This window comes from Panthera pardus, unplaced genomic scaffold, assembly GCF_024362965.1.
Source record: "Panthera pardus isolate Hobbes unplaced genomic scaffold, ASM2436296v1 HiC_scaffold_19, whole genome shotgun sequence".
NCBI lineage: Eukaryota > Metazoa > Chordata > Mammalia > Carnivora > Felidae > Panthera > Panthera pardus.
In genome coordinates, this window is record NW_026526754.1 from 17,707,640 (window position 1) to 17,727,591 (window position 19,952).

Sequence of the window (19,952 nt, forward strand, 5' to 3'; positions counted from 1 at the left end):
CAAATCCCACCCGCTCAGCTCGGGAGCCGGGGGTTATATCCGCCCGCACGTCTGTGGGGAGGATTGATTGCACCTGTCCTATGCTATTTCGCCAATGACCTTTTTGCCTTCGGACTGGGGTTTTGTCAGGATGCTAGTCAATACCTGAGGCTCAGATCCAACAGGTTAAGTTCTGAATAATTAGGTTTGCCAAACTACCCCCGGTGACTAGTGTCTAGAACACACCCATTTTCGCCAACAAGGTCATCACCAACCGCTAAGGTGGGGACGATAGTGAAGGCAGCAGCAGCCCTGCTCATTCTGATTCGCTGGCTGGATTAGAACACGGAGCACGTGGAAAGGAGCACGTGGAAAGCCGTGGCGTCCAAGGCAAGACGGCGATGCCAAGGGGCCTGGAATGCAGAGGGGGTCTCCAGAAGGCGGCTGGGGAGAAGGACGGCTGGGAGCCGTCAGCCCTGGGCAGCAAAGCAGCCCCGAGGCTGACCAGAAATCCAGTCCCCATCACAAACTCTCTCCCTCCTTTGCGGTGAGGGAGAGCCCGGGCTCAAACCTCCAAACTGCCTGTGAAAGCCCGTGCCAGCACGTGGGCTTTGCACTTGCCTTCTGTGCAGTGGGGAGAAAGAGCTTCCTGGCTTTGAAAGTACAAAAGAGAAGAAAAATAAAAAATAAATAAATAAATAAATAAAATAAAAAGTCTGGGAAAGCCCAGTGACAAACAAACAAAACAGTCTTTGAGCATCAACACAGAGCTACCTGTATGTGCTACTCACTGGAGCAAAGAGTGGGAAAGAAAACAGTTCTTAGCTTGTGTCGAAACGGTCAATATGGGTGAAGGGATTTCTGATTTCTCTTGGCTACTGCTGAGAGGAGAGGGATGCTATACATCCTCTCGGGCAGACTCACATGGCCTTCTAAAATGCCACACATGATTTCGAACACTGCGAAACGTACCGTATTCACGGTAAGATATTTTGTAAGGATTCCTATAGCTCCCTGATGAAGAAAGAAAGAGGGCAGGAAAATAACAAAGAGAAATTTCAGAAAGGTAAACAGGAAATCCTACTCTCCGATTCAAAACGGTCAGCCCAGGAAGAGACCCCCATGTCAGTTTTCCCCCCATTTCATGTACATGCCAGGTGAAATTCGTCTTCGAGTATGAACAAGCCGGAGGCATGCACCACAGCGGCACAGAATCAAGCCCTTTAATTAACTACTATTGGTAACAAAAGGTCTCCGTTTTGATTAACGTTGTTGGAGGCAGAGGGGCGTCAACCGTGGTTCAGAATCCCCTTAACATAACTGTAAACCCAGAACACAAAGCTGCTGCAGAAGGAGCCAGGGAAAAAGAAAAGAAACTTTGTAGAACCTAATTTAAAGGAAGTGTGACCTCAAGGTGAATTTCGTATCAATTCCATTCTCCCCTCCACTGCCTACCCACCTGGCAAGTGAACCTACCCTGCTTTTCAATAGACCCAAAATGAACAAAAGACGTTCTTACTGGTTGCATGTGAATAACTCCTCATTAGGTCCAGGGTCTTACACCTGAGGTCACACTGCTCCTGTGGCTGTGTGGTCTCCAGTGACAAGACCTGTGATTCCCACAGCTGGGTCTGAGTTTTCCACCCATCGCCTGGAACCGCTCCTCCCCTCCCCCTACTTGGTGCTACTTCCCATCTGAAACTATGTCTGCGCCAATGGCTTTGTAATATTTCCTGTGGATGCTGAAAACAGAGGCATGTCCAATTTTCCCACTGGCTGACCCTTGTCCCAGCCTTTTCCAAATATTGCAAAAAGACCAAAAAATAAAAAAAAAAAAATTACAAAATCAAAATCAAAACCAGCCCTTCTGCTTAGCTCATTTATTGCTGATAGTTTCATTAGGTGCCAGGAAAAGCAAAAACAATGCAGACACTAAACAACAACTTGACTGTGATTTTTGGATGGAGGAAATGGAAGATTCAGCAGTCCGCAGGTGAAGAGGGTTTCAGCACTGGCATCTGCGAACGGCAGCAGTAAATCTGAGGCTCTGGCAGGTGAATGACTGAATGTGTGCTTTCAGCGGGAACACTCTTTTACAGGAGCATGGCTTTGTTTTAAGTCACGAGTGCCGTACTTGTTGCAAAAACTCTTTCTTCCCTTTCTTCCCCCCTAAATGCATACCGTTTCTTTCTTTAAATTGCCCCCTCAAGAGTATCCTAGAGCTCTCGGAAAATATGACTTGATATGGCTCGTTATCCTCTACCTGCCCCGATTGATTACATCAGCCCAGGAGGGGGCCAGTCCCCACCGAAAGAACATTAGGCAGGCTTTGTCTAGAAAGGGGGTGAGACGGTGGTTATGTGGGAGCATGACCTAAATAAACAAACAGCAAACAAACAAGTAAGTCCGCGGAATAAACACTTCAAGCGAAAGTATTCCCCCCCCCCTTTTTTTTTCTCAGTGCCAACAAATCCATTGATGTAATTCGCTTAAGACACACTCATGGAACTTTTGATGGATTGGTCCGCTCCAAGTCTGCATGTAAGACAGCACTCTGTTCCTTGCTGCCTGGGGGTATGGAGGGCGTACTTTAAAAACGGAGTATTTAGAAGCCCTGAGGGGCCTGTGATGAAGACAGAGTCAAGACCAGCCACTGTTCTCACTTGGGCTTTCTAAACAGAGGCACCAAGAATTCAGAACTTACAGTCTGTGTTTTCACATGTCCTTTGCATGAGGACACCTGATTCACCATTTCTGTTAAAAGATTTTGACGGGCTCTGCAAGGGAAACATGGTTATGACATACTTCATTTTATGTTTGAATGAAACAGCTGTGCTAAGGCCCCCACGTGGACACTGGGCATCGGGAAACCATGCTTTGCGTTGTATTTCTCTAGATGATTCATGGGCAACACGGGAAGTCAAGTTATACAAAATAAAAAGATTTCTGAACACTTCTACTGTCTTTGCTTGGTTTCGTTTCATTTTTGGTTTTTATCCCAGTTCATAAAACAATGAACACTTCCTTACATTTCTTTGCATTCAGATTGGCATAGGTACAGTCAGGACAAAACATGTCCACTCAGCTAAGTGTAAGACTAGAGGGGAGGAAAAAAACCAAACAAACTGATGGGTACTTCGAACCCAGGAAACACTATTTATACAAGTTCCATCAGCTTCTCCGATAGGCGACAGGAAAGCTACAAATGGGCCTCTCCCCTATGTATGTTATCCCACCTGCCCTGCCCCGAGGCAGCTCTGTAAGGCTTGGTTGCTTCCGGATGGGTCTTAGCCAATGTCAGGAACATCTGAAATGGGCAGAGCATAGACATGAGCAGGCTAAGATCCATCACCACCTTCCAAATCAGTGTTATAGCACACAAGACGAAAGAACATGTCTTGAAGTCCTACTTTCAACATTGGTGCAAACCAGGGGCAGTTGGGTTAGTTAATTCAAGCTGAGGGACAGTCCCTAAGGCAGATTCCAAAGCCACCTTTGGTATTATTAGGGTCGAGCAACATCATCACTTGTTTCCATGGCCAAGGCGCTAACATCACGTCACCCAAGGATGCTAAGCTTGGAAATTGTTACATCAAACAGCAGCGGTCTCTGTGGACGTTCGTGTTAGAAGACCTTCCTTAGAAGGCATGATCTTGATAAACCATGCAATTTGGGTAGATTTGCACCCCTTAAGATATAACATGCACCTACAGAAAATGCGAGTCAGGATCGGAGGTGCTGCAGCAAAGGAGAATTTAATCTTTTTGTGATACTGCTTAAGATGAATATTTGGTAATAGGCCCAAGAACCATAATATAATCCAGACTGTGTTTCTGAGAAGAAATGAAAGGTAATTAAATGACTTCCCAAATGGTGTGTGATTTAATTTTCCTACTCTAGCTAGAAAATTGCCAGAAATGAGCCACCCGCTGTACATAGTGGAAATTAGCAAGAGAGAAGAAAGCTAGCAGCTCTCCATTTTTGACTTTCACTACGAAAATCCCTTAGCCAAAGTGACTCTCTGAATATACACTAAGTAACTCTCCCCAGAGTATCAAGTATTGAACTTTTCATATATCCGCTTATAATATCTAATATCCCGGAGTAACTCAGAGGAATTGTCCTCCTACCCCAAGATTCCCCATCTGACCAAATGCCTTTCTCTTCCTTGCTCTCACCTGTCAATCAAATTCACAGATGAAATTTGATTTCTCTCCCACCCGTAACCTTATATGAAAAATTACCAGGAGGGTCAGGACCAGTGTGAACCTTGCCTTAAAAGTTCATTAACTCTTTGCTCAAAATGGATGGTTTCCATGTACCAAAACCTGCCAGTGGGCCTAGATCATCACATTTAATAGATGGCTTTCAAATTGCAATTATAAAGACACAGACAAAAGACGGGAATGAAAACGAGAGGAATAAAGTATTGGAACTGTGTGGACACTCAGATTAATCCCCAAGGTACATATACATCAAGGTAAAATCTGTGTGCGAGAGCTATTCAGGAAAAGGTTAATTCCGTGCAAGGCTAGGAAAGAAATCATAGTTAAATATTCACAGTCAGGTTATTCAAGCAGTGTGTAAAAGTAAGCAATCTGACACTATTTTTGAATAATGGGAGAAAGTAGGGTTCTGGTTTCCAACACTCTCAGATTCATTGGATCCTTAAAGTGTCTCCTTCGCAAAGAGTAGCATTTTGACAGTGTGACTTTTGCCCCCCTCCTCAGTTTCTCTAGAAATCAAAAACTGTATTTCATGCAGATTTGTCAGCAAGCAAGTTTTTAATAAAAAAAAAAAATCAAACTTTGTTCCATTAGCCAATAAAAGGTCACAAGAACACATAAAACAATGACACTAAATAATTGTTGGGGTACAAGTGTCAGACTCACTTTCTAAACGAAGAGGTTTCATTATTAAAATCACTCTGGGATGCTTACAATTGAGAACTGATTTAAATATCTTAATTTCTTTTCTTTTTTTCTTTTTAGATGAGAATGAGATTTCTGCCTCCCACCCGTCTCTCACTCTTTCCTTCCGCCTATAATCGAAGCGGGCAGTGGCTCCAAAGTCACATTTGGATACGGGGGTGGGGGTGGGGGACATACTGTGTTTTGGCGGGACACCAAACTTTCCAAATGTGAGTATGGAGTGAATCCTAAGAGTCTACAAATTTGGAATGTTTACGAGGCCCGGGGAAAGCTGGCCAACGACCACGGATGCAAGTTGTACAGCTTCACCCAAAATGCGTGATGTTCTAACATCAGGCCTGGCTCCATGAATGTCAGGAGATGCATGCTGGTGAAGGCGAAAGATGTGAGGTTTCCTCAAACCCAATCGATTACTCTGTCCACCACACCTACGTAATGAGATAAATGCAGAAATACATGCATGCTGGTCCCGCATACTTGGATCTCCCCTTCAGCCCCCCGGATCACCGGTTCAGTTATGTGGGAAACCCAGAGACGACAATTACCAAAGCAGGAGCTTTTCACACCTAAGAAATTATCAGCATTCCTTGCTTGCTTGCTTCCTCCCTCACGGAAAAGTTATTCAAACGAGCACATGCAAATCAGAAATCAAGATGTACCTCTTTGACTTCAGGCAACAGGGTTTTTCACATCACTGATGTAGAGGATTCCCTTGGGTACCTGATTTAGTAAATATATTAAAATAAACAAAGGGTAATTAATAACCATGAAGAAGGTTTCAAGGACAGTACGTCAAAGGCAGCCTAGCTATCTATGAAAAAGGCAGAATTAGACCCAAGGAAGAGGGATTTAGGTCCACTTGCTTTGGCATCCTGGCCTCAGACCTGCCAGAGGAGGGGTTCACACAGAAGAGAATGGCACGCAAGGCAAGGTCACCCCCTCTGACTACGGCTCTGACCCCAAGGAGGCTGAGATATAGAGATACTTACTCGCCTGACAGTCTGGATCGGCTTTGAAGTCCAGCTTTGAAGCCCATCCCTCTGGGAGCCCAACTGGTCCCCCTTCCCCTGGATCTTTGCTAGGGCACATTCTCTTCCATTTCCCCCCTCCTCCTTCCTTGCTCTGGTCTATTCTGCTGGTACCACTGACCTTAACTACAAACGTTCTCTCAACAAATAGAAACGTTCAGATACCACCCTTTTATTTATTAACTTCCTCTCTGTTTAAATTAGTAGCAGGGAATTCTTAAAACCAGGATATGAAAATGAGGTTGCTTTAAAAAAAAAAAAAAGGCCTCTTGCCTCACAGTGAATAACAAAGCACAGTAATTCAAAGTAGTTAGCTCTCTATGGTTCAAAAAACCCTTATTGCTATTAGCCGCACTAATGTAAGTGGCAAAATAATTATCATTTACTGTACAGAGTCCAATATTTTCCAGACAGCAGCTTAATAACAAAGCAGACCTGTCATTTCTTCCTATAGTTAGTCACACCATACAAGTTCAGACTGTCAAAATATATTTAAAATCTAACGTTAAAAATTCAACATGGTTACAGAGAATCTGTGTACAATAACTGCCATAAACCAGTAAGTCAATCTGATTTTTTTCTTCCAAGATGGATACTCGCTTATTTCCCTTTAATCCCCCACACTTTCCTTTGGTAAACTCCAAATTATCACGGGTACGAACAAATTCACTATACATATACACAGGCTCAAATCTGTAGGCTACTGTAACTGCCCGTAGAATCTGTCTTTAAATTTTCATTGAGCGTAACTCGCCGGTTATTTCAAATGCCCCTTCTCTGGATGGTATAACTATGCATTAAAACACCTGGACAGGGGCGCCTGGGTGGCTTGGTCGGTGGAGCGTCCGACTTCAGCTCAGGTCATGATCTCACGGTCTGTGAGTTCGAGCCCCGCATCGGGCTCTGTGCTGACAGCTCAGAGCCTGGAGCCTGTTTCAGATTCTGTGTTTCCCTCTCTCTCTGCTCCTCCCCCGTTCATGCTCTGTCTCTCTCTGTCTCAAAAATAAAATAAAAACGTTAAAAAAAATTAAAAAAAAAAAAAAAAAACACCTGGACAAACACGTTTGTGCTCTTCTTTCTGTCAGAGCTGCCCCGAACACATCATGGGTCTCCATTCACACATCTTGTTAGAAATGCCTTCAAAATCTTATAGTACAGACTACTTTTCTTCGTGTAATAGTATCTATTAATCTTTGCTAAATATATTATTTCTATGCCAACAACAACAACAAAAAAAAAAGGAAACAGAAAACACAAAGTTAAAAACCTGGAAATGTTAGCACTAACATCAATTGTTCTTCATTTGAAGTTCCGAGGGCTAATCTCTAAAAAAACAAACAAACAAACAAACAAACAAACAAACACCCTTTCTATTTAAGGTTCCCCCTCCCCACCGCCCCGTTTAAAAAAAAAAAAAAAAACTTTAGGAAAAACAGATTCTTTTAGAAATGCAAGTGAATAGTTTAAAAGCTTAAGAGATTGCGGAAAGAATATTTTTGTAATTCCTTTGGGGCAGTGCAAACATATGTTAAGCTTCTTCAAGGAGTATTTACATGAGATCATATACTTGTGAGGCGTTTTTCAATTTTAGAAAAATATTACAAAGCAATAATTGAACATAGGCTTTGCAAAATGCTCCTCTGTCTTCCTGACAGTCTCATTGACAGTCTCTGTTATTTTTGGAGAAAAAGAATCAGGCCTCATTAAATGTAATATTTGGCATCTCGCCTGCAATCTCATAAAGTAGATGTCCTTTTTAGATCATTGGTGTCATTTTCCTCAAGATGACCTCTACTCTTTGGCCATCCGGGCAGCCCATCCTGTTATCAAGGCATTTACTTTCAAAAGGGCGGGGGAGAGAGATTCTGTGCCTACACCTGAATAGAGTCCAAAAGCCAATGCGGCTTCTCTTTCTCATCAGCTTTACCCAGGCTAGTCATCTGGGGAAGAGTGGTGGGGGCAAGGGGTTCTCGAACGCGGAGGCTTTCGAGCCGGACCACCATCGTGTCATCCAGGCCAGACGTCTGTTAGTGCAGAGCCTCCAACAGTTGGAGCCATTCACCTAATGATTAAATAGTATTTTTAAATAGCATAGGAACATGCAGTGATGTTCCAAGGGAGATTTTAAAAGGTCTGGGTGCCCACACAGCTCAGGGAATTAACATGGACCGGGCACCCTGAAAATACGCTGTGGATGGTCAGCATGTGTCTCTGCATGGCCCCGCATCGCCCCAAGTAGGCAAAGGATTTATGGGTAAATCACCCTAAGACAGACATTTCAGAGTAGGTTTGCTCATGCCTACAAAATTACGGAGTAGAGGGATTCACTGTCATGTGATCGTGTTTATTTTATAATGTGGAAACTGCAGATTGATCTTTCAGTCGCTTCTCCCTCTACAGTGCGTTAAAGGGTTCCCCAGATTGGTAGGTAGATAGATGGGTCATAGACAGATTGATAGATAGATAAATGGCAGGTCAAAGAATATGTTGCATTTACCAAGGACCCCCCCTTTCTATCAAAAGGGACTTTAGTGCAATCTGACGGTGTAAAACTGTCTCAGATGCTGAGATCATTGTTTCAGTTTTAACATATTTTTCTGCACATTACCAAATCCATCCTGGAGGGACGGAAAAAGAAAAGACACATCTATTTAAGAAAGTGTAATGTTCCTTGCCTCCGTATTTGTGGATCTAAAAAACTGAGGGTCCCCATAAGTAAAAGGCCCTACATGGGAGGACTCCTTTCTGAAATTAGTGCTTTTAAAATCTGTGGTGGTAAAACGGTGCCTGAGCGCCCCAGATTGGCCTGGAGCACGGTGTTAAATCCGCGAAAGCAAGCAGGACCCTCTTGCTGGGGCTGCTGTCGAAATCCTAACAAAGTTGGCTTGACTTGCTTTCCTGTGTAAGGAACATCAAACCATACCACGGGAAACCCCAACCATACAGAGATCTCTGGGAAGCCTGTAAAACTTGCTATCTGGGTTTCCTTCTTTCTTTCTCTTTTCCCTCCTCTCTCTAACCAGAGCAGGAAAAAAGATCTGAAAAAATAGGCCGGGAAATTAATAGAGAAAAAAAAAAAATCAAATGATCTGGAGCCGATCATCTTCAAGCTCCTGGGTCCGCTGGCGGGTGGGGTGGGGGTCCCAAGGTGAGGGGTGGAGCCTTTTAGGGCCGAATCAGGCTCCCTCCCTCTGCGCCCACCGGGGAGCGCCGAAGAGCTGACAGTTTTGATGTCCCCTGGCGCTCCACTCTGGCCAGGGCAGTCCTCTTGGAAAATAAACCAAATTCCAATACAAATCCGAGGCCCCTGCTGGGGCGTGCGCGCCTGATGGGCGCGGGGCACAGGGGCGCGCTGGGGACCGCCGCGGTTAGCGCCCCCGGGCGCCGGGGAGGTATCCTGGGCTTCTCCGAGGGGAGCCCGGTGGCCGGCATCCAGGAGCGCGCTAGCCTCCCCGGCGGGCGCAGCCTCGGGTCTGGGGAGAGCAGGGACGGCCCGGTGACCTCAGGCAGCCTCCAGGACCCGCCCCCGCGGTTCCTGCCTTCCGTTGTTCAGCACCTGCCTTGCCCAGCCTGGTCCCAGCCGCGACCCAGGAGCCTGGGGCACATACCTGGCCCCACGACTCCCCAGCAGTCAGGTCCGGGCAGTGGTGGCCAGGGCAATGGGCCCCAAAGAGTGTATACAGAGACAGGGTGAGAACAGAGTGTTTGTGTGCAGGGGGGCGGGGCGGGGGGGTGGCGGGAGAGGAAGCCCAGAGGTGGACAACCTCAGCATCCTCCGGGGCCTTCATCTCCTGCAGTCCAGGCTTCAAGACCCTTGGCACCAGAGGCCGCAGCCGGTGCTGAACATTCCAGAGCCACCTCCCAGCTCCTCTCCCATCCAAGCTTGCCAGCCTGTCTCTCCAGCCCTGGGTTTGGCCACACCTAAACTGGGGCAGGAGGGACTTTGACCACGACCTTAGCTTGGGCACTGCCTTCTGGCCCAAGGGCAATGACCTCCGACTCTCTGATGGCCCTGGGCAACTAGGCCTGGGAGAAAGAGGTGGTAATGATTACAGAGAGGGCACTGGAATGGGGCAAGGGTCAGGTGATAAGAGGCCAAAGCCCTGGAGCTCAGGACATGGGTAATTCTACTTAGGAATCATGGGGATCTCGGGGTCTGCCAGTCCCTTTTCAGTCACCCTGCAAGCAGATCACTTCTGGGGTGAGGTGGGGCCCTGGGACTGACCTAGCTTTGATCCCTGGATTGGGATCTTAAGCGAAGGCTGGCTTCTGAGAGCACTACTCCCCAGCCCTGCACGCCAGACCCCTCCTGTTCTCTGCTCCTCTGGCCTAGTTTGGGATGGCCTATCCACTCCGAGACCCTCAGAGCATTCCTTCTGGAGAATGCCCTCAAAGAAGGCCAGGAACCCACTTACGGGGGACAGGGGCAAATTCTGGCTGCAAAAGGGAATCTGCACCACCGACCGGACTTTTCAGCCCAGGATCCCCTTCGCAGCCATCCTTGGGGATTCTCACAGAAGAGCAGTTTTCACGCGTCTCTGCCCGGTTCTGTAAGGCTTCATGGCCTCTCCTATCCCCTGACTGAAACCACCGACCACAAGGAAAAACCATGTTTTGGAATCTTAGCTTGGAAATGCTCAAGGTTGGTCATCAGAATATTTAGAATCAGCTCAGAATCCACATCCCCAGCGTGTAGCTCACACCCAGGCCTGGGCTGGGCGGGGGCCGAGGGGTGTGGGGGGTGAGCACAGAACTATTTCCTCTCCTGCCCTCCTCTTCCCGAATGTCCACAAACACCCCTCCCTCATCCTCCCTTCTTGAATTAATGCCCCTTTCTAATCGCCACTAAAGATCCAAGAATCTGTGGAGAAGAGAGGAATGTGATTTTGCAATCCAAAGTCCTAATTATGGGGGGGGGGGGTGAAATTGTTATTTGACAAAAAGAAAGGAGAGGAAAATGAATTTTGTTGAACAGAGGAAGAGGTGCTCAGGAGATGATTATGCTCTGAGTAAGGGACTGTCATTCCACTCATAGCCTCTCTGTGGCAAATGTGTTTTGTGAGCGTCCTCAAACTGTGCAAGTCCGATGCAAAATTCATATAAAGATCTGATTTCCGTGTGCTATGGACGTGTTCTTTCTTTCTCGGCCTTACTACAGCGGGCAAACTTCCGGAAAACACACATACACACCAACTGCTTTCAGATTGAAACAATAAAAACTGCCGTGACCTCCTAAAACCTACCACGGGGACCCTATACGTTTTGCCAGAACATGTCTGTCTGATCCAAAATGTCACCGCTGTAAAATGGCAGACTGATACCTTTACAAAGGTCCCAGCATTGAGACAGTGACAATTTCCCCTGATTCCTCAGTTTGGGTGTGAGCGCTGAAGCTGTTTGGGAAAAGGAAACGGGCCGTCAGACCTTGTTTGCACCTGGCCCCTGTGAACGCTGGGCCTGTCCTTAGCCAGCGAGCAAGTGAAATTCTGACTGGCCACTGGGATTATTCCCGGGAGTCTTGCCTTCCAAGTCCTCCCCACCACTCTGTCTTGCTACCCTCATTTCTCACCGCCCACAGAGGGTGCAGAGAACAGGAGCCCGGGGTCCTGCTATGCCTTTGCGCAGGGCAATTGGATCTGCTTTGTTTTCTGTTTTGTCCCTCTCTAAAGGGTAAAGATGTTCCCGCATTGTTACAGGACTGTACTCCTTTATGCCCCGACAATCATGAGACAGCCTGGGAGACTGAAATTCTCTCACCCTGTCCCCTACCCCCCGCTGGAGAAAAAGTGCTAGACAGAGCTGGGTTTGTTCAGGAGCCTGGGCGGAGCAAGGCTTGAAGAGAATTCCCCTTTTCTGGGGGCTGTTTGATGTCTAGGGTTTGAAGATTTATATCAAAAGTGAGAAAAGCAGGGTTATCAGAAGGTGGGGTAGGGCTCCTGCTGGGTTTTAAAACAAATGCAAAAGCAAACAAACAAATCCTGACTCAGACGTCCGGACCCTGGACCATCACTCACACAGACGGCCACTGTAGGCCCTGCTTTGGACCTGGGACATCTTTCCCATTTAGGGCGAGCCCGGAGTGAGGACAAACTTCAGGTTTCCCTTATTTGCCTCGAAAGGGCAAGGAAGACACCGACCCCGAAGAACTCATTCAGCATCTTCAGGAATAATGAGAAGCGGTGGAAATTATAGCCCATCACTGTGGATAAATCTTCCCTTAAAACAACAACAAGACTAAGACATTTTTTCATAGAAAGGGGCAACATTATTTTTTAGAAATCAAATGAAAGTAAATCACAGTGGGGAGCCTCTCAAATCAGCCATCTAAAGGGGGAGGAATCTGGCCTCCCAATTCCTTTTATGCGTGTTTACATGAAAAGTAAGGCCAGGAGCCTGGCTGTGTGTTTCCCTGGCAAGGAAGTCGAATGGCTGGAGGTTGTCACTCATGTATTTTAGCCTCCCATCCACCTCGGTTAGGCTTTAACTACCGACAGGCAAAAAATAGAGACACCTGTGTGGCAAGCCGACTTTTAAAAATATTGATTGGCCTAGAATACCAGAGGAGAATGTTTTCTAAAGCCAAGAGTGTGTGAATACGGAAGTAAGTTGGCCTAAACAAAGCTAGGGCAACATCAACAAAAGCCTCCCAACGTACTATAGTCTGGGAACCTTTGTGTCAGAAGCAACTTTAGTTATTCAGACAGGGAGGCGCTAAGAACACAGCCCTACAGGTCTGCTGCAGACCATGTCTGTGAAGGTGGCTGTGGCTTGCGCTGCTCATCGTGTTTAGCAGGAAAGCGGTGGTTTGGCATTGGGGAGGTCCTGTGCGAGAACAGAAGTATCCAGAGTTGACATTACTAAATAAAAACTACTGGGCGAAAGGTAGGAGGGAGAAAAGATCAGGGCATTAGACTCTTGCGTTACATAATAAATAATTTCCCACTGGGAGAGGGGCCCAGGTGGGTATGGCATGGAGGCGGAAAATCATGGCACCCAGACATCGTGTCCTCACCAAGATCAGGACGTGGCATCTCTGTCTGTTTCGATGTCAGTCTATGACCGTGTCAGATACATTGGGAAAGGTTCTTACGCTTTTTATTTATTATTTATTATTATTATTTTTTTTTTGGTAAAAAAATATAAAGTAGGGAAATACAAGGGAGGCGATTTTATGAATGGCCTGGGAGCGGCAAAGTGGAGGAAAAAAAGGCACCTGGAGGGTGTGGTTTAACTAACTTTGCGTTTTGCCGGGCGGTGTTTTCACTTCCAGCGATGGCTGATAAATGAAGGCGTTCAACATCACTGATAAATACGATACTATCCAGGGCCTACCAGACAGCCAGGCCGCTTCGGCTGGGCTAAAACTCCCCACCCATGGCATCCGCTTGGGGAGGGGGAGGCGAGCAATTTTTGTTTTTTCTTCTTAGTAACATTATCTGCCAGAGAAACAATGAAGTGTGGAAAAGTACTATTTAGAGTGTGTGTGTCTACATACGCTTCCCAAACGCTAGCTGTTACCTTCTGGGAGCCTTCTCTTCCTACAAATGGACATGGAGATCTCCTCTAAGTTTCAGTGGATTTTTAAAAGCTGATCTTGCAGGCTGAAAACAATGGCACCTACTTTAGTTTTTCGCGTCGTGGAGCCCGAAGCATCCATGCGCTTTTTCCTCTAGGTTGGCAGAGAAGACCTTCAGGCAAGGGGGATAGTTACCAGCACAGAGGTTAGACTTTGCTAGCTTTCTTCTCTAGCACAGTCATTTTTCTTTAAAAAGGAAACTAAACAGAAGTCAGGGGCAGGGTGTCGTCCAGGGCCGCAAATAATAATAATAATACATTTTTAATGTACGGTTCGCGCATAAATTTCATGTTGTGACTACACTGGTAGGTACGCATTGCTGGGCCTTCCAAAACGTGGGGTATCCCACTCATGGCTCCAACTCACGAGTGGGCTCAGTTCTGTAAGTGGAATGAAAGGAATTTGAACACTATTTAGACAAGGACTCAGATGCAGTGGAAAGGGAAAGCTAGATTTCCTTACACGATTTCTCTCTTGTTTTCTAATTTGGAGACTTATTTCTGCTAAGGGCACTTCGGTAGAACTTGGGGTTTCTTTGTTAAACACACACACACACACGCGTGCATTCGCATTTGCCACTCTTAGCACTCTGCAAAGTTTTTAGTAAGGGTGATCTCTAAAACTGCCCTTCACTAAGGAGTTAACCTTCTTTTAAAACCAGCCACCCAAACCCCATTCTGCCAGCGCCTCTCTGCTTTCTAACGTTGGGGGCCAAACCCCGCTTATGATACTGAGCTGCCCTGTGGAGTCCTAACAAAATGCTTAAGGGTGGCTTATTTTGAGAATGTGTTTGCCTAAAAGCTTTCCTCTGAGGCCGAGCGTCTTGCATAAATGGTATCTCCATTTCTGCCTCTTCAGGGGGAAACTGCGTATCTCCTCGTTGGGAATCAGAGAGAAAAAAAAAAAAAAACCGAAAAAACAAACAAACAAAAATCTCCAAAGCAGAGAACAGCTAGCTAAGTTCAGCACACCGAAGAAGGGCATGTACCATGAAGACTTTAGTTAAGCAACATTAAGTGTGGATTCAGGAGTTCAATCCAAACTGGCACCTAAAGGGAAGGTCTAAATGCAGTGGGTATAGTGTCTTCGCGTTCTGTGAAAAAGAGGAAGGAAGACAAGATGATCGACTGGTCAGAGCTCACCCCCGCCAAGCGCAACCTGTTTTCTGCAAAATAAGGCCTCCGTTCAGAGTTGCAGTATTATCTTAAAAAACAAAACAAAACAAAACAAAAAACCCCCCAAAAGCCCGAAAAGAAAATAAAACAGAAGTCATCATGTTTGGCTATATTTTGCAAACAGGGTTGGCTTTGTCTAACATTCTTTTGGCATTCTCTGGGAGGTTGATTAGGAGTGCAAACTGCACGGATTTGTAACATTAGTTGCATGAATTTGTGTCATTTTAAAATAGGTCAGTGCTGTTAGGGAAGGTGGCTGGACTGACTTTCTCAGTCATCTTTTTAAGTTAGCCTCCTGACACAGCTTCTTTGGGGGCAAATACCCATCAATTAAAGCACAGCCTTTATTCGACCAAGGCATTACTTTCTGCTTGCTTGTATTTCTGGAGTTAAGGTGATTGGAAATCACTGCCAGCTCGCCTAAGTGGAGAAGCCCTCTGCTAAATATTCACAGTGAAGTATGATTTAATAACACAGTTCAAATCCAGAGATGTACTTGGGGTTATGTAAGTAAGGGGGAGGGGGGTTCTTGTTCCTATTTAAGACAAATGACCTTCCAAATTACAAACAAACAAACAAACAAAAAAACCCCCCAAAACCAAAAACCAACAAACAATTTGATTTGTCCAAAGTGTTGATGTTAAGTCGTGGCAGGCCTTGCTAACAAGAAAATCATAGTGTGTAAAGGGAAGAAGGGAAAAATACTCAATTTTAGCGAAAAGGCAAGAATTGTTTATCTTCACCATTAAATGCATATGTGTCCAAGCCCCGTCTGCCAGGCCCATTTCTTTCTAGATGGGCTTGCTGTTGGACCAGAAGCTCAGGGCAATGCTGAGAAGGCCCTACTCTCTCTGGTTGGGATTTTCGTTTGTTTGTTTTCACCAGAGGGCAATGATGTCTCAACTCACTTGAAAACTGGAAACTTGTGGGGAAGGGCATTTTGAGAGGTCATAATTTACATTTATATTAAATATTGCTAATTATTCAAAGGGACTGTCCCCCCCCCTTCCCCCAGCCTCACAGAATAGCCTATGTTTCACCCTGAATGATTGCCTCCCTACTCCTCCATTAATCCTTCCTCTGGAGAAAAGGATGCATTTTACACTTCTAATGCGGTTTTGGGCCCAGTTAAACTGCACACTAAGAAGCTGAGCACAGAATCAAAAAAAAAAATGCAGTTTATTATTGTAGATTATTCTTTCTCTCGATATAACCAGAATTGAAAATGAAAGAAAAGCACATAGGAACATCACGCGTGGTTAGTTAGTAACTCAAGATATAAAACAATTTTGCACAGCAAAATATGTAAAAGAAAAGTAACTGACAAGATTTTTTTATATTTATTGTGGTAAGATTTACTTTTCATTTTTTTTTTTTTTAAAGACAGGATGTCAGTCCCTGAAAAGAACATTTACTGATTATTGCCTTTAAAACTGTGGATTTTTTTTTTTTTAAGTTACAGAAAATCCAGTTCTGCACCACAATACAACTGTAAAAAAATCTGCATCGTCTTAAAACTGTGCAGTAATGCCATTTTTATAACTGCATAAATTGTATTAGCGTTCTAAACAGTTTTGCAAATTCTTTTTGTATTATATGCTTGCAGGTTATATCTTAGTGCAATTCAGTCCCAAATACTTTAAATTTGAAAAAAAAACATACATTTTGAATGTAAAATACCCCTACAGATATAAACAGGGGTGTTTCCCCTTTAATACTTTGGTTTTCAATACAGTCAGTGGTATAGCAAAGACTACACATACCCAACTTATATTTTAAGTTGCGAGCACATGCTTGTATAAGCTACTTTTTTTAAACAGTCCCCTTGCAAACTCTACCCCCCTTAACATCACAACAGTAAACAATTTAGTGCATCAATCTTTAAAAAAATCTACAGCTAAACAGACCTAACTCTTTCAAATTTATCTATAACATTCCTTTATCTGTAGCATACATTTTAACTGGGCTAACAGATTATAAAAACTAGAATTAAATTATATACTAGAAACCCATAGCATTCCACATTTGACAATGACCAAAAGCCAAAAAGAAAAAAAAAAAATAATAATAAAAATAAAACAAACCAAAAATCACGGGGCAGAATTCTTTTTTTTTTTTCTTTTTTAAAAATAAATTTTAGACTGCTTTCTGCAACAGCACAATTTTAGTCCCCAAAGTGGGGTGTCATTCTTATTAAAAAGGAAACATGAAGAGTTCTTTACTGTTAGATTTTTAACCCATTCCGGCATCTTTGACAAGGAATGCCTTCAGTGCATTTCCAATGGGAGGCTCAAGTTCTGAGTAACTCAAAGCAGTTTGGGGGATGCAAACTTTCATGGGAAGAAGGCTCTAGGGTGGCACTTTGTTCTGAACTCAAAAAAGTCATGAGGCAATAAAACAAAAGTATGAATACCATGCCATAAGTCTTCGAACGTCCATTTCCAAGCCAAAAGGAAAAAAAAAAAAAGAAAAAAAAATAATTATACCATACATGTCCAGCATGCAGGCTTTTTTTTATTAATATAATGTCTCTTTTCCATAAAGTCTTTGAAACAGTTATAGTTCATTGTTGCTAAGACAAAGTAGCAAGCGTAATAATGCATGAGATGAGAATGAGTTTTTTAATGGCAGACTAAACTCTCAGATTTGGCATGATAAGGCCAAAACTCACAAGTCACACCCAGAAGGTTGATGCGGGCTTGATTGTGGCAGGTTCATGAGGATTTTTTTCTCTCTCTCTAGTTTAGCATAACAATGCTAAAAAAACCCGATGGAACTCAGCGCGCTGCGTCTATAACATTTCACATTTTTTTTTTCCTTTGCAAGCTCAATCTCACATATGAAGAACTCAGGAGGAGGAAAAAAAAACTTAGCCTTTTTTTTTTTTCTTTTTCTTTTTTTCTTTTATCTCTGAGGAGATGGGTGGAAGGAGCGTGAGGGTGGAGGTCGGGGGGAAAAAGGGCAACAACACAGCAAGCTCCAAAAAAGTAAAATTAAAAACAAAAAAAAATCCAAAGTAAAACACACACACACACAGAAAATGAACACCAGCTCATGAACTGAAAAAGAAGAAGAAGAAAAAAAAAAAAACCCCACAAAAACAAAACCTGTGAATGATGCCAGCTTCAAAGGTGAGCATGACGAACTCTGCTGAGATCTTTGAACATGGTGGGGGGGGGGGGGTGGGGGTGCGGTTTGTAAATAAAAACAAGCTAGCAAGTTATGGAGAATTTCAGATTGGCAATCCATGAGCCAGACATCCACTCCCTCCCCATTAAAAAACAGCCACCACCACCGCCAACTGGGAGCAGGCTGTGTGTGTGTGTGTGTGTGTTTGTGTGTGCGTGTGTGCGTGTGTGTGTGTGTGCAGGGGCACGGGGCCTATCTCGGCAGGGGAGGGGGCGAGGTGGCGGCGAGCACGGCTCTGGAAGTAGCAAGCCCACACCCGAGTCGGACCCCCACGGAGCACTTATCAAGGTGGCTAGCTGGGATCGCGTGTCAGACTCACATGAAAAACTCGGGAGAGGACGGGTTGTCGCTGCTCGAGCCGTTTTCTCGGAAGCCGCTGCTCACCAACTTCTCGTATTTCTCCTTGTACGCGTCCCTCTCGCGCACCAGCCTGGAGATCTCCTGCTTGAGGTGGTCGACCTGCTGCAGCAGCTGATTCTTCTCGGACTCCAGGACGTGTCTCTGCTGCACCCTCTTGAAGCGGCAGGACTGGGCATAGCCGCGGTTTTTCAGGGTCCGCCTCTTCTGCTTCAGCCGGATCACCTCCTCCTTGCTGACCCCGCGCAGCTGCCGGTTCAGCTCGCGCACCGACATGGTCACCAGCTGCTCGTCGGAGAAGCGGTCGTCGAAGTGCAGGCCGCCCGCGGCGTGGTGCGGGTGCAGGGCGCCCCCCGCCCCCGCCGCGCCCCCGCCGCCGCCGCCGCCGCCGCCGCCGCCTCCGCCGCCGCCTCCGCCGCCGCCCCCGGCGCTGGCCGGGCCACCGCCGCCCGCGCCGCCCGCGCCACCGGCCGAGGCGGACGCGCTGCCCGCGGCGCCGGGCGCGCCGGCCGTCGGGTGGTGGTGGTGGCCGTGGCCGGCGGCGTGGTGGTGGTGGTGGTGGTGGTAATGCGGGCCCGCGCCGCTCTGCGCGGCGGCCGCGGCGATCACGGCGGACACCACGGCGGCGGCGGGGCCCATCTCCTCGCCGCTGCCGCCCAGGGAGGCGCCGGCGCCGCCGGCCCCGGCCGCCGAGGCCAGCTGCTGCGCCCCGCGCGCGTAGCCATCGAAGCCGCCCTGGAGCTGGTGGCTGTTGCTGATGAGCGCCTCGACCGCGTCCTCGGGGCTGAAGCCCAGCGCCTCGGGGTTCAGCTGCTGCGGGTAGCCGGTCATCCAGTAGTAGTCTTCCAGGTGCGCCTTCTGCTCGCTGCCCGAGCCCGGGCTGGGCGCCGAGAAGCTGGGGGAAGGGGGCACCGAGCTGCACGGCGTGCTCATGGGGGTGGAGGACAGCGAGCCCCCGGCGATGAGACGGCCGCACTGGCTGATGATGCGGTCGGTCTCCACCGGTTCCTTTTTCACTTCAAACTTCATCAGATCGAAGTCATTAACATATTCCATGGCCAGGGGACTGGTGGGCAGGTCGGAGTTGCTCATTGCCAGTTCTGATGCCATTCTCCTGCCGCCGCCGCCGCCGCCGCCGCCGCTCCGCCAGATGGGCTGCAGGAGAGGGGCCAGCGGGCTGTGCTGGGTGGCCAGCGGGTGAGCCAGCTTGCCGGGCTGGGGCGCTTCTAGCTCGCGCGGCGGTGGCTGGCCCGAAAGCTCCGAGCGCGCACACACCCCCCGCCCTGCCCGCGCCCCCCGCGCCCGCCCTCCCTCCCCCCTGCTCACGCCAATGTGCTCGCTCGCTCGCCCCGGCCCCTCCTCGCCTGCTCGCCTCCGTGCGTGCCGAGCCGGCGGCTTCAGGCTCGGGAAGGTCCTCCGCGGGCTGCGGTGGCGGCGGCGGCGGCGGCGGCGGCGAAGCCGGAGGAGCCCGGCCGGGTGCGCGGCGTCCCCCGCTCGCCGCTCCGCTGCGCGCTTTGCATAAGGAGGGCTCGCCTCGCCGGCCCGGGCTGCAGGCGGGGCGCGCGCGGCGGCCGCTCGGGGCTGGAGGCGCGGCGGGCGGCTGTCCGGCGGCGCGGGCCTTGGCACGGGGGAGTTAACACTTCATGCTTCTCGCCTTCTCTTCTGCCTGCTCTTTTTATTTTTTTTTTTTTCCTTTCCTCTCTCTCCCTCGCGCGCT

At 47.2% G+C, this 19,952-nt stretch overlaps 1 protein-coding gene across 1 annotated transcript; it reads right to left on the minus strand.

The window, feature by feature from the left end:
- Positions 1–1,844: 1,844 nt before the first annotated feature.
- On the minus strand, positions 1,845–19,816 carry MAF (MAF bZIP transcription factor). Its single transcript, XM_053906687.1, has 3 exons — positions 18,198–19,816; positions 5,570–5,630; positions 1,845–3,286 (listed from the first exon to the last, which is right to left on the minus strand). The coding sequence occupies exons 1-2, from the start codon at positions 19,343–19,345 to the stop codon at positions 5,597–5,599; spliced, it is 1,182 nt and encodes a 393-aa protein (XP_053762662.1). The 5' UTR covers positions 19,346–19,816; the 3' UTR covers positions 1,845–3,286; positions 5,570–5,596.
- Between the last annotated feature and the right edge of the window lie 136 nt (positions 19,817–19,952).